Source organism: Equus przewalskii, chromosome 18, assembly GCF_037783145.1.
Source record: "Equus przewalskii isolate Varuska chromosome 18, EquPr2, whole genome shotgun sequence".
NCBI classification, from domain to species: Eukaryota; Metazoa; Chordata; class Mammalia; order Perissodactyla; family Equidae; genus Equus; species Equus przewalskii.
This window is the reverse complement of record NC_091848.1, coordinates 36,209,376-36,222,608: the sequence shown is the minus strand read 5'-3', so window position 1 is coordinate 36,222,608 and position 13,233 is coordinate 36,209,376. Positions and strand designations below refer to the sequence as shown.

Here is a 13,233-nt window from a genome sequence, read left to right as displayed (position 1 = left end):
TATCTGCAGGTTAGGAAAAGAACATCAAAGAATTTTTCACACAGAACAGTGGTTTTTACTCCACTATCTTTTTTTCTTTCTTTATGCCTGTTCATATGAAAACGAAAATACTCATACACCAAAACAGAAACAAAGGAAATGTAAATAGGATCTTTCTTCCGAGAATCGGTAACGTCAAGCATTATCCTATTAGAAACGCATCAAAGCCTGAATAAGTGCTACCTCTGAAGACTTTTCGTGCCAAGCTATGGTAAAGCACACCACCACCACTATAACCACCATAGTCTTTTGATTAAGGTAGGAAAACTCAGGGAAAAAAAACAATTTTAAGAATCAGATTACATTATACTTAATGATTGAAAAGCAAAAAGATAGTGAATTGAATTATACTCAGGTATGTATATTTCTTTCAATCTTACTACAATTATTTGATGTCGTTCTATGAATATAGAGCTATCTAGTGTTTAAACTGTTATCTTGAAGAGATACATTTTGGTCAGAGAAAGTATAAAATGAATGGAAAAATAAGCTAAAACTGCCCTCCACCCCTATAGGAAACCAGGATGTTCAGACCAGACCAGAGTCTGAGCACCACCTAGTGGCACCTTCCTCAAATTGCAAGAATAGTGCTTCAGCGTCATCAACACAGCTTGTAGGATTCTCCTCGCAAACCCCAATATATTAAATGATGGCCAGGACTATATTTTTTCTATATCTGGCCATGGATGAAGTATGCCCTAAGGCAGTAAGAAGCTTTGAAGTCACCTAGTCCTTTCATCCACAGCTAGGCAGAATGGATTAATCATGTTTTTTATTTTCCGTATCTTATGATGTTAGGGTATCTTAAACATCTTGCTGGCTGAGGAGAGATTGATCCTGCCAGGGTTAACCAGTTCTTAGAGATTAGCAAAGCGCTGGCCAGGAGCATGTTTTTCATTTGCAAACCAACCAATTTCAAGTCTATTCCCCAAACCACCCCCTTTACCTAATTCTTACACACCAAGCCAATATTCCCCCAGCCCTAAATCATCCCAGGGCCAGGTACTAGGCAACTAGTGACCACCTTATAGCCCAAAGCTCACCAGAACTACTCAAATCAGCCAGTCCTGAGCAGTTTACTCTGCTCCGCCTTTCCCATGGAAATCCCAATAAAGGCTCTGGGCTAGGTTTCCCCTCACTCCCCTTTCTGCCTCCTGACCAGAACCCCTTGCTTCCCCTGTGGCCCTGCATGGTGTGGCATTCCCCTTTCTCATGGGAAATGTAAGCAGTAAATTCTTCTTTCAATGGCATTGATTTCTGCATGGCATCACTCAGTCGTGTCCATAAATGAAGATCCTCTGGGTACAAATGAGAGAGAATAATTCATTTCAGTGAAGAATCACTTTCATCCCAGTTTCTGGGACACCTTCATCCAGAAAATGTCTCCATTCCACTTTTTACAAATATGCAGCATTTTTGGCCCAGTTCTGGTTTTTGGGGATGACCTCCTAGGCTAAGTAACGAACAGGGCTATAAAATGGAAAGACAAAGGAGAAAGAGCAGGAAAGGGTCACGGTGCCCCCACGAAGGTCTCAGACTCAACTCAACCCTGAGGATGATTTTGGCCCCTTCTTCTCTCCCAGATTCCAGAACGAGAAGCCTCTCTTCCTCTGCCACCTCCAAAAGCGGGTTCTGTCCAGGTACCATTGGTGGTTTTGCAGTGAAGCTAACAGCTTAAGCTTCAAGACCCTTCACTTACATTGAGACCCTCACAAAGATTATACCTAATTCTTTACTGGTAACTTGTAACCTTTTTACTAAACAGAATCTCTAAAAATCCTACAAGCTTCAGGCTCTACAAAAACTGGGAAGGTGAGAGGGGTCATGGCTCCAAGAAGCCCGGATGTGAGCCCTTCTCTTCCACCCAACTATTCTCGGCCGTAGTTTCTTTATCTGTAAAAGGAGGGGCTAACAAGACAGTCTTGTCTTAGGTTCCCTTTTCCTTTCTCCTCAGTTGCATTCATTTCTCTATGTACTAATAAAGCAATATGCTATCACCTCGCATGCAAAGCTCGCTTTGCATATTGGCTTTAAAAAAAGATGCCAAAATAGGCCTGAAAAATGAATAGCAAAAATACAAATTGTTTCTTAGCTGTACACTGGCTAATGAGGGTGCAGGAAACAAGAGCAAAGCTTTTGCAATGAAGCCTGACACCAATGCTCAAGATCACATTATAACCTAAAGACTGGATGCATTAAGATCAACCCAGAGCTGTATGGTGGGGTCACTGGCCGTGGTTCCAGCCTGGCTCTGCCACTCTTTGCGTGTGTCTTTGGATAAGTTATGCAACATCTCTGGGCTTGTTTCTTGACATGCTAAGCAAGGGCACTGGGTCAGAGGATCTCTAAGGACCCCTCTGTCTCTTGACATGTTCACTTCTATCTGCCTCTCTTGCCAGTGCTACCTCCCTGTTCACCAGTGCCCACAGCTTGACTGGACTCTCTTTGTTAATCTTACTGCGCCAAGCTAACCTAGATAAGCCACTGAACCGAGGAGGAGGAGACAGGGAGAGAGCAAAGGAGGGGAGGACAGAGGGAGAAAGGGAAGGCAGGAAGTCAGGCAACGCTGGGGAATGGCACAGGCCAGAGGTGGGTCACACCCTGGAAGCCAACCTGGAGATACCACCTTCCACACTTGGGCCAGAAGCCACGGTCTGACAGGGCACCCACTCCCTGGGTCTGCTTCAGGCTCTTCTCTAGGGTGATTAACTCAGGCCAGCCAGACTTTAGCGCACAGACTTCCCAGAAAAGGGTCCTCATGGACCCACTCCTGCTGGAGCGCAAGTCTCTGGAGGAAAGCTGGATGGAGAAGATGACTACGAGTCACTCGTACTAGGTAAACTGTGGCCTTTGGTGACTCGTTCTCGTGCCACAGCATGACACAGCTTCCCTTTAAGTTTCTCTGACGACCATCCAACTCTGGGAGAAGGAAGACAAAAGCCTCAGATTAGTTAGAGGCATTCCTTATTCCATAGCAATTAAGAGATTTCAGTTTGAACATTTCCAGCAGGATCTGGAGATCCTGGCAAGAACAGGCACTCAATAAATACCTGGTAAGCTGAGCTGAATTTTCTCACTATTCCTGACGCTAAAGGAATTGATCCTGCTGGACTTCAGACCTCACACAGCCTACCTGCTTGCCTTCTCTCCCTGTCTCAGGCCACCCGCTCTTTCCCGCCAGTATAATCTTCCTGACACAGCATGTCCATCACAGTCCTCTCTGTCCAGGGACTGGCAGAGACAAGCTCAGAATCTAAGGTCATTAGCCTTCCATCCACCTCCCTCTGGCACCAGCTGCTCCTTAGCTCTCCAGCCCCATGTTTCACAAACAGCCTACTCTACTGGGTTTCAGTGTGAAATGTGCTTCATCCAATCATTGAACACGCATTGTGTTTAGTGCTCCCCATGTGACAGGCACTGGGCCAGCTCCTTCCACGTATGGCATAAAAGCCCTGAAAATCAGGTGCGCTCACCCCACCTCACAGTTGTGGAAACAGACTGCGAGCCCTTGAGTAACTTGCCTCAGGGCCCAGCACATCTAGTGGCACAGTCAGAATTTGGAACCCAAGTTCCCAGGTCCAAGCCCACCACCAAACCACATCGCACATTAGTGAAGGGCCCGAGGGTGGAGGCTCCTGGAACAGGACTTGTACCTGCTGGAAGTTCAGTAGGTCCTCAAACACACACACGCACACATTCCCAAGCCACTGCAGACCCATCTAGGCCTAGAAAGGGCCCATCCTCCTCAGTGGACTGCCCACCCAGCATGTTGTCCTGGGCAACGTCCCACTTTCTGGTTTTGGCAGCTGGAATCATCCTGGGTTTGGGACCCCCGTCTCAGGTCTCCTGCCTGACTTTGCTGTGCTGAGTCATGCATTTATTTTCCAACTGAACCTTCTGATCACTTCTGATATCACTACCTTATGGACCAAATACGCACTCCCCACCTTAGTTTTATTATTAGCCAACATTTACTTAATGCTTGCTATGAACTGAGCACTATACTAAATATTTACACGCCTTCTCTCTTTAAACCTTCATAATTCTCTAGGGTAGGTTCTCTTATTGTAGCCATTTTATAGGTGAGGTAACGGAGGCTTAGCGAGAGGTTCAGTAACTTGCCCAAGGTCACACAGTGTTAGAGCCAGTACTTGAACCCAGGCAGCACGTGTGCCCTTGACTGCCACCCATTAACCTGCATATCGACAGCCTCTTCTCAGCCGTCCCACTTATTACTGACCAACACACACACACCCAGACCCACACACACACACCCACACCCACACACACACACCCACACACACGCAGCTACCCCATCTGGTCCTGATAATTAAAGCCAGACCAAGAATCCACTCCTTCACCTCTCCACATAACCCACAATCTCTGGACAGATTTCCTGAGAGCTACTTTCCAGCTGCAGTGCCCGAGAGAAGAGCAGCTTTGAACAGAAGGGTTTGGTGAAGCACCCACCAGCCTGTCTTCCCATTGGGCACTACCTTCTTAATTCCATGTTCTTCAGGCTCCAAAGCTCTTGGCAGAATTCCTGACTCCCGAGACTGGAGTAAAGGTAGAAAAAGGTTCAAGGGAAACTTCTGGCGAGCCAGTCGCTCCCAGAGTTCAGCTTCAGACATGTTAGCCGCCCAATCTGCTATCTGCTCTCCACACAGGCCTTTGATTGACCAACTGGGTAGCTTTGCTCATGCCATTGGGGCAGGAGGCAGAGAGCAGAAAGGAATAAATCCTGGGCCTTGGCAACAGACAGGCCCGGTTCAAAGTGCCTCAGGTTTTCATCTGTTGAACCAAAATAATCATCTCTACTTGAGAAAGTTGTTGTGAAGGTTAAAGGAGGTAATGCACATCAAATGTTCGGCACGAAGGCCCAACCATTGGTAGTTATTGCCATTTTCTTACCCTCTCGGCCTGGGATGTGCCTCCCAGCTTCACCACATGTTCTACTTCCACCATTTGAAGACCTGATGCACATGGCAGCTCCCCAGTCCCTAGCCAGGTGGGTCCTATTAAGTAGAACCAACATTGGCTGAGCACCCTCCATATGCTGAGCACTAACGGCAGGTATCGAGGATGCAAAAATGAATGAGACACGCCCCTGAACTTAAGGAGTTCACAGACTAAAGGGAGATAGAAAGAAGCAGCTCATTCCAATGCCACACGGTAAGTGCAGTGATGGAGCATGCCGAGGGAGCAGGGGAGGTCAGTCAGACCACGGAGGGCCTTGGGGGCCAGGAGAAGTCCAAACTGATGCCTGAAGGCAGTGAGAAGCCACTGAAAGGCTTTAAGTAGAGGGGTCAAATGCACAGATTTATGCTTTAGAAAAAGATCATTTTAATAGCAAAGTGGAGAAAGAAGTTAGGAGGATATGAATAAATCAATCAAGAAATGGTACCTTGGACAAGACAGTGCAAGAGAAACAGAGAAAAAGGGATGGATTTCAAATGTGTGTCGAGAGTGCACACCAAAGGCCCTGACATTGAACACTGTCCAGTCCCTCAGTGTTTGGAGACTGAGGGGGAGGGAGATGGAGACGGAGGTGACACAGAGGCCTTTGCATCCACCACATTTTAAAAATCAACTCTCTCTAGGGCACTTAGGACAATTTAACTTGCCTTGTGGTTTTCTGTTGCTTGGTCATCTGGTTAGTCGACTAACATTTATTATCCACTTAAACGCCAGGCACTGCCTCAGGTACCTGGAGGGTTCCAGGGACAAATCAGTTGAGAGAGAAGTATCAGCAAAGACCAACGCAGGGGAAAGATACAAGCAGAGAGCCTGGGGAATGGCGAGCTTTGGCTGGAAGGTGGTGCACATAGAGGAGGATGCAGGGCCCAGGCTCAAAATAGGCTGGACCAGACCATGTAGGGCCGAGGCTAAGGAGTTTGAACTCTGGGTGGTAGATACAAAGAGCTACTGAAAGTTTTAAACATGGAGAGAGAATCACAGCTAAGCCTTAACAGATCCCTTTCACAGAGATGAAGCAACAATGTCTTACTTGTCTTTGTTTTTGGAATCCCTGGGGACAAGAGCCTCATGTTTTCCATCTGTTCATCTGGTATCTTGTTCATGCTTAACACAGCACCCATTATTTAAGAACTAGTCCACAAATATATGGTAAGTGCATAAACACTCATGTATAGTCTTACAGACCCAAAGAAAATTCATGGGAAGTATGATGAGAGACTGATGAACCTAAATAAAATGTAAGACCCCTGACAAATCAAGGTGTCTTTCAGGGACCTCAACCACACTAAGAACGTGGCCACAGGCCTTTCTACCCAGAAGTGAGCAGCTGTGGGCAAGGGTTCTGAAATACCTTTGAGGAGCTATTCCGAGTCTCCAGGCACTCATTTCTAAGCAGCCTGAACACTTCTGGGGCTAGTTACGAGGAACTCAGTCCAAGGGAGCAGGAATACAGCCCTGGGCCTCCCAGGGGAAGGGGAGCAGTACCTTCTGTGGAGCACTCCCCCCGCCAGCCACCATGCTGCTTTTTCACATGTACCTGTGTACCTGAAGAGGGGATAACTAGCCAGACTGGACTCCTCCACCAACTCTGAACCTCATCTCCCTCACCAGCCTCTGCCCTTTGGCTCAGGACATCCGGGTTCTGGACCCTGCTCTTTTGCTATTGTGTAAGGCCTTGAATTGATTCTCCCCCCTCTTGGGGGGGCTCATTCCCCATTATAATGCCGGGAAACCCTCCTGCCCCTCTCTACAAAACATGAGAGAAATCCAAGGGGCGGTGAAAACTTCAAGGTTGCATAACCATTAAACAGCAAAGCCCCTGGGTGCAAGAAATTTGCTGATGAACACTTAAGTATGTGTTTTACTTTTTAAGGAATTAACTCTCTATTTCTGGAGAAAGCCACTTCAGTTGCTTAGCTATGTTGAATATTTACTATAACCAAGGATTAATAGGGAGAGGACAAAGAAAAAAAACCTGCAAGACATCAGGAAATCCAGAAATCCATTTGGCTTCAGCATATGAGTTTTTCAGAAATAAATTTACCCTCTTACACTGATTTGATTCAATATTAAAGGGAGTCCATGTTATCTGAGACCTTACTCTGACCGTTCACAGAAAACCTCCATGGGGCTGGGGTGGGGGGGTGGGGGGGGCAGTGTCTAGGATTCAAAATCCACTACAAATAATACTAGAGATTTTCTGTACACAGATGGTTAAGAGTTGGCTATAATATTTTCTCGATTAAGCTGGAATACCAAAATAAACTTCTGAGATAATTACTTTTAAAATAGCACACGGTAATGTTTCCATTCAGCTTCCCATCTGGTAACCCCTTGCCCACAGGCCTCCAGCAGTTCTCTCATAGACTCCCATGGCACCCAGGCCTACCTGCTGGGCGGCCTCGTGGAAGAGCTCCTGCACTTGAGACATCCCGGCCATTGTCGTGGAAATGGGGTCCTGGCGGTCTGGGTGGGGAGACCCCTCTGGAAAGTAAACACCATCCTTGGTCAGGCTAGGTCCTCCTTCCCTCGCTGCTTATCGTCCATCCTTCCTCTATACCAGACATGGCTCCAACTGAGGAAGAGACCCTGTTCCGCTTCATGTGAAAACATCCCCTTCCCCTCTTTGGTACCCGGATAGATCCCACTCACCCTTCAGAGCCTTCCTGTGCCCTAATCTTGCTGTCCTAAGGCCACAGCTGCCCCCAGCTCGCTCTTTCTTCCCTGAACTCTTTCAATATGGGGGGCAGAGCCAGCTGCCCAGCCCTTAAGGACAGAATTTTACACTCCTCACCCATCCTGGGAACACAATTGTCCAGGGCAAGGGCACCATCAGTTCACTAGAACTGGCTGCAGGTGGTGAGTGAATGTAGATTGGACCACGAGCAGAGTGGGAGAGTGGAGGTTAGGAGCAGGGCCAGAAGGGGTAGGGGAGTGGAGAGGGCAGGTAAGAAAAAGATGACTGAGCATCAGTATCAGGGCTTGGTTCTCATCAGACCGGCAGAGTCTTCCCTTGGCCCTGGACCCCACTTTCCTTGGGACAGGGACCTTGTGCCCCACTCTGTGTGCCCCCTCTGCCCTGCATAGGGCTGGAACACAGACAGGGCTCACGACATTTTGGAAGGAGGAGGAAAAGGGAGAATGAGAGAAGGGGTAGAGCTTGTGTCATGTGAGAAAAAGAGGATTTATGAGAGTAGCCAGCGAAGGCGCGGAGAGGACAGCGCACTGAGGAGCATTCAGAGCAGAAGGGCTGGGGTTGGGGGAGAGGGCTTCGCTCAGAGAGAAGCTGGGGAGACCACAGGGATTTGGTGGGCTGTGGAGACCAGCAGGGTGCGAGAGGAGGCCCGGAAAGGTCCCTGCGCCTCCCGGCCCGCTGCCCACGCGCACCCCCAGCGGGTCCTGGGGTGGCGCGCTCGGCCTCGCCGACCCCCGCTGCCCGGCCTACGGGAAAGGACCCCGGGACGCAAAGAGTCAGAGCCTGACCCTCTCGGGTCTCGGTCGGCGCTAGGATCCGCGCCTCTTCTGCACCCCGCCCTTAGGCGAACCCCAGATGGAGCAGCCCCTGCCGGGGACGCAGACCGAGCCCTCGGGACCCCCTGGGAGAACCCACAAATCCTCCTCCGGGCCAGGCGGGAGGCGCGCGTGTCCCCGTGTCCGTGTGCAGACGCGCGCCAGGTGACCGGGGAAGGGGGGCTCTACCCGAGCAGTGGGCAAAGGCGCCCCAGGTCGGGCCCCCTTACTACCGGACAGAGCTGCTCCCGGGCGAGGGGCCGCCCCGAGCTCCCCCTGCGCCGCCGTCCCCCAGCCCCGTGCGCCCTCACCTGCTCGCGGGCCCGCGAGCTCCCAGCGCCGGCGGCCCCGCCCGCCGCCACGTGGCTGACCAGGTGTCCGCCGCGCCTCCCAGCTGTGCCCCCGGCGAGGCGGCTGCGGGCTCGGGCACCCCAGCCACGCCTGTACCCTCGAGTCTGGCGTGCAGGGGGAGAGAGGAGGCTGCAGAGACTTGCCCTCCGTAAGCGTCGGCCCGCGCACCCACCGCCGCCCAGGAGCGCTCCGCGCTTGCAGACAGCGCTGGCAGGCCCGGGGAAGGGGACCGGGATCTCGACTGGGGAAGGAGGGGATGGGCGAGGAGAAGGGGGAGGGTCCGCAAGCCCTCGGGCTTGACTTGACCAGCCCCTGCCACTACCGCCCTCGACAACTAGTTCAGCGCAACCAGCTGAGGCGCCCAGCCCCGGGATTAGGGGCACAGAGACGCGAGCCCCCTCACTGCACTCCCATCTAAGATTTGCACCCAGCACTGAGAAAGGCGGGGAGGGGGAAGCCCGCGCGGCTCCCACACTGGTCCCGCGGCCTCCTGGGCCGGTGCAGAAGCCTCTGGACAGGAGACTGAGACTGCGCCCCAGGATCCCAGCGTGCGCCCAGCTACCGGACCAAGTGACCCTCAGACGCGCAGGAAGTAGAAAGCTTTTGCCAAGAAAGTGCCGTCGGGCATGCTGAGGTGGGGGGCGGGGGATTGCCCTCACCACCTTCAGCAAGACCCGCAACTGGCTTTCCCATGGGTGAAGTAAGGTTTCCAGGGCCCCAGCTCGCAGAAAAAAACTAAATTAACATACAGAGAGATTAAATTATCTCCATTTCCAATCTGGCATATTTCCTAAACCTTAAATAACTTGCTAGGCTTCCATGTGGGCTTCTGAGAAACAGGAGGGCAGCTGGGAGTACTTCCCACGCCCACATGAGCCTTTGTGTGAAAATCCCTAAAAATAGAGGTGGTTCTTTTAAAAACAAAGGGGAAGGCAAAGCCATGGGAACACTGACAGAGCCCCAGCCTCTCTCCTGCTCCAGCAAAGAAGGGTGGTTTTTTTTGGTGTGGAAAGATATATAACATAAAATGTACCATTTTAACCGTTTTTTAATTAAAATTTTATTTTTTATTTTTATTTATTTTTTTGAGGAAGATTAGCCGTGAGCTAACTACTGCCAATCCTCCTCTTTTTGCTGAGGAAGACTGGCCCTGAGCTAACGTCTGTGCCCATCTTCCTCTGCTTTATACATGGGACGCCTACCACAGCATGGCTTTTGCCAAGAGGTGCCATGTCCGCACCCAGGATCCAAATCGCGAACCCTGGGCCACCGAGAAGCGGAACTTGCAAACTTAACCGCTGTGCCACCGAGCTGGCCCCTAACCATTTTTAAATGTATAATTCAGTGGCATTAATTACATTCACTATGTTGTGCAAACCACCACTGCTATCTATTTCCAAAGCTTTTTCATCACCCAAAAAGAAACTCTGTACCATTAAGCAAAACTCCCTATTCCCCCTACCCCCAGTCTATGGTACCCTCGAATCTACTTTCTGTCTCTATAAATTTGCTCTTCAAGATATTTCATGTAAGTAGAAGCAGACAATATTTGTCCTTTTGTGTCTGGCTTAGTTCACTTAGCATAAATGCCTCTAGCATGTGTCAGAACTTCATTCCCAGCAAAAAAGCTTTTAATAACCCATCTCTGCACAAGGAAAGAACCCCCGATTAGCCATCTGTAAACAAAGGTTGGATAGGTGGGCAGAATGGTACAGTCATATAATTGGAATCCACTATGTATCCACCTATTACATCTGTATGGCCAGTAGAGTCAACTCTATTACTTATTTTGGGGTCACAGATGACACTTTGGTTTTTTGCCTCAAGCTGGTTTCCTGTTTGCTATCACCTTCTCGAGTCTCTCTCTCTGTGTCAATGTGAACTTTGAAGACTCCACAGTCAATTCCATATTAGCCTGTGCTAAAAAAATTAGAAAAGGAAATCCAGCTCTCTGTTCATCATCACCCACTTCCTGTCACTCATCATTTTCTACATAAATGAGAATTTCCCTTCAAAGCTTATAAGCATCTTCTAAACCTAAGAACAAATGTTTGTTTCTTTTCTCCCTGTTAAGGCTAGAGAAAGCTGCCCATTTGCAAAGAAAAAAAAGTGTCTCCTGCTTAATGTGGATTATCTTATAACAACGATACTAACCTTAAAAAAAAAACCCACTTTCGTTATATTGAAAAATGGCATCCTGCATATCCTTTACCAGAACAATTCCATTTTTAAGATCCTACCTTACATGACCTAGTATAAGGATGTTCATTGCATCATTAATTTGTAATAGTTAAAAAAATTATAACCTAAATGTCCATTAATAGAAAACCATTAAATAAGTTATGGCACAGCCATACTATGATAGCCAGCATTAGAATTAAGTGTTTTTATATGTACTAACATAGAACTCTGTTCATCACATAATAGTGAGTAAAAACATCAAGTTTCAGAATAATGTGTATAGTTTGTTATTTTTTAAAAAGCAGTGTGTATATATATATACATACATATATATATATATATATATAGTTTGTATGGGAAAATACACATCAAACTATTAATAGTGGTTATCTCTAGGGAGTGAGAATAAGATAGTGAGTAAAGTAGGAGAGGAAACTACTTTGGTGTACAAATTCTGGATTTTTATTGAAATTTTTTTCTTACAATGAGCACATGTTACTTTTGGAATGTGAAAAAAAATGAGTAAGAAAATTAAAAGACAAACAATGTGAGGCAGATTGTATTTTCCAAAGATGGCTACACTAACATATCCTATCCCGTATGTTCTCCTTGCAATGTGACAGTGACATTCCTTCAAAAAGAAGTGGGGTCTATGTTCCCTGCCTTTGAGCCTGAACAGATCTTTCTAAGTGCCTCAACCAAGAGGAAAAATGGAAGAAATCGCACTGCTTGATTTCCTAGGTTAGGTCATAAAGGCAGTAAGGAGTCCAACTGGCTTCCTTTCTCTCAGAGCACTTACCCTTGGAATTCAGCCACCATATTGTGAGGAAGCCCAGGCCACATGGGGAGGCCACACTCGGGTGTTTCCACCAACAGCCAGCATCAACCACTAGACATGTGAGTGAAACCATCCCAAGCTGGGATTCCAGTCTCCAGCCTCAGATTCTTCCAGCTGAGGTCCCAGACATTGTAAAGCAAAGACGAGCTGTCCTTCCCGGGCTCCATCTGAATTCCTGACCACAGAAACCATGAGCTATAATAAATTATTGTTGTTTTAAGCCATTAAGTTTTGGGGTCATTTGTTATTCAGCAATAGGTAGTGAATACACAGTATATCCAGCCAAGGTAAAAAATATTTTGTTTCACAGTATTTCTATTCATTTCATTGTTTGAATTCACTGTTATTGCAGCCCCATTATATAAAAAATCACAATATTCTTCTTACACTCACCTTTTTTCTATGCAGGAATGACTCCAGCTCAAGTGGAAGCCCACAGTATTGAGGTTGCTGCTCTGTGGGTCTTGCCCTGCTCAGCCACAGACAGAAGCAACTTCACCTCTTTCCTCTCCAGTGGTAGGCGATGAGAACTGCCTTCTGTGTGAAGGTTGGAGAAGAAACCATGTCTTGAAAAGTGACCTCATTTGTCAGAAAATCTGAACCCTGGGGAGGGATCAGAGCTTGGACAAAGTCAACCAAAACAGAAATATGAAAACATTAAATCATGATGTAAATACGTATATATACAAAAACGTATCTCACAGTCCAGGCCCTAGAGCCAGAGTCAGAAGGGCCGCGGGAGGTGGGTCAGCTGGTCTGCAGACTGCACTTTGTAGTCACCTGGGGGCAGTTTCAGAAGACACCAATACCTGGGTCTGGGGTGGGGCCTGGCATCAGCATTTTCTTTAAACTCCTCAGGTGATTCTAAGGTACAGCCAAGGTTGAAAGGCATGGACTATCGAACTCAATAGTTGTTGGGTTTTTTTGGGGTGGGGGGGTGCCCTTCTCCAAAATACCTCAAGTGAGAATACATCCTGCCTGCAGCTGTGTCTTACTCCAGTTATAATTGTCAATGACAAGGAGAAGGTGTGAAATATATCACTCAGGGAGCACAGGTAATTTACTAGACATATTTTTTCTTTTTCTTTTCTTTTTTGTTGGTCATTGTGATGCACCTCCCTGGGGCATGCCTGCCTATTTGAAAAAACCGCAGGAATTCTGCACACACTCAGAAAAGTTTGCTGGCCCTGAGGACGGAGTCAGGATTTGAACCAAGGTCTGGTTTCGGTCTCTCCTCTACACAATGCAGCCTCTCTAACCCAGGTGACAGAAAATGGTTCTCCTTCTTCCTGAACTTTGAGATGCGTTTCCAAGAGCTCAGATGCATGAAGGAAGTC

At 48.0% G+C, this 13,233-nt stretch overlaps 1 protein-coding gene and 1 long non-coding RNA gene across 10 annotated transcripts in view; both read right to left on the bottom strand.

Annotated features, from left to right (window-relative positions):
- The window catches only part of SLC12A8 (solute carrier family 12 member 8), a 127,075-nt gene extending 117,619 nt beyond the window's left edge, over positions 1–9,456 (bottom strand). For 6 of the 9 annotated variants that reach the window (XM_070583651.1, XM_070583653.1, XM_070583658.1 and 3 more), the window contains exons 1-2: positions 8,838–9,456; positions 7,406–7,500 (exon numbers count right to left, since the gene is read on the bottom strand). In XM_070583651.1, the coding sequence (XP_070439752.1) occupies positions 7,406–7,456 (51 nt within the window). In that variant the 5' untranslated portion in view covers positions 7,457–7,500; positions 8,838–9,456. The other 3 variants (XM_070583656.1, XM_070583655.1, XM_070583652.1) reach the window with 3 other exon arrangements.
- Positions 9,457–11,504: 2,048 nt separating this feature from the next.
- Positions 11,505–12,433, bottom strand: LOC103549814 (uncharacterized). The gene is made up of 2 exons (XR_544620.2): positions 12,290–12,433; positions 11,505–12,071 (listed from the first exon to the last, which is right to left on the bottom strand). It is a non-coding gene; the product is annotated as an uncharacterized lncRNA (long non-coding RNA).
- Positions 12,434–13,233: the final 800 nt, after the last annotated feature.